Source organism: Manacus vitellinus, unplaced genomic scaffold (assembly GCF_001715985.3).
Source record: "Manacus vitellinus isolate BGI_N305 unplaced genomic scaffold, ASM171598v3 scaffold_138_pilon, whole genome shotgun sequence".
Lineage (NCBI taxonomy): Eukaryota > Metazoa > Chordata > Aves > Passeriformes > Pipridae > Manacus > Manacus vitellinus.
The window spans coordinates 116,676-117,672 of NW_021938994.1; the positions used below are offsets into that span (position 1 = coordinate 116,676).

At 68.9% G+C, this 997-nt stretch overlaps 1 protein-coding gene across 1 annotated transcript in view; it reads left to right on the forward strand.

Moving 5' to 3' along the window:
• Window position 1: 1 nt before the first annotated feature.
• The window catches only part of PI4KB (phosphatidylinositol 4-kinase beta), a gene marked incomplete at its 5' end in the record, with an annotated part of 13,071 nt that continues 12,075 nt past the window's right edge, over window positions 2-997 (forward strand). Inside the window, one exon of the mRNA XM_029958035.1 lies at window positions 2-903. Within this exon, the coding sequence (XP_029813895.1) occupies window positions 2-903 (902 nt within the window). The remainder of the gene's footprint in view (window positions 904-997) is intronic.

A 997-nucleotide genomic window follows, 5' to 3' on the forward strand; every position in this document is an offset into this window, starting at 1 on the left:
GGGCCCGGATCCGGCGCCCCAAGGGAACAACGGGGGGACGTCCCTGAGCGTCATCTCGGAGGGCGTGGGCGAGCTGGCCCTCATCGACCCCGAGGTGGCCCAGAAGGCCTGCGAGGAGGTGCTGGAGAAGGTGAAGCTGCTGCACGGGGCCGTCCCCAACGGGGACGCCGGCGAGGGCTGCGAGATCCGCTGCCTGGACGAGCCCCGGCTCCGCGAGGAGGACGAGGAGGGCGCGGCCAACACGGTGAAGACGGCGCGGCGGCGGCAGAAGAACAACTCGGCCAAGCAGTCGTGGCTCCTGCGGCTCTTCGAGTCGAAGCTCTTCGACATCTCCATGGCCATCTCCTACCTGTACAACTCCAAGGAGCCCGGCGTGCAGGCCTACATCGGCAACCGGCTCTTCTGCTTCCGCCACGAGGACGTGGACTTCTACCTCCCGCAGCTGCTCAACATGTACATCCACATGGACGAGGACGTGGGCGACGCCATCAAGCCCTACATCGTGCACCGCTGCCGCCAGAGCGTCGACTTCTCGCTGCAGTGCGCGCTGCTGCTGGGGGCCCTCTCCTCCGACATGCACATCTCCACCCAGCGCCACTCCCGCGGCACCAAGCTGCGCCGCCTCATCCTCTCCGACGAGCTCAAGCCCAGCTCGGCCCTGGGGCAGCAGCGGCGCCGGGAGCTGCCCCCTTCCTCCTCCTCCTCCTCCTCCTGCTCCTCCTCGGCGGCGGCGGTTGGGGGTGTGCCGGGGCAGGGCCTGGGCCAGGACGGCACGACGGGGCTGTCGCCCTCCAAGAGGACTCACCAGAGGTCCAAGTCGGACGCCACGGCCTCCATCAGCCTGAGCAGCAACCTGAAACGCACGGCCAGCAACCCCAAGGTGGAGAGCGACGAGGAGGTGAGGCCGGGGGGGCAGGGCTGAGTCTGGGGGGTGCAGGGCTGAGTTTGGGGGAGGGTGTAGGGCTGAGTTTGGGGGGTGCAGGGCTGAGTTTGGGGG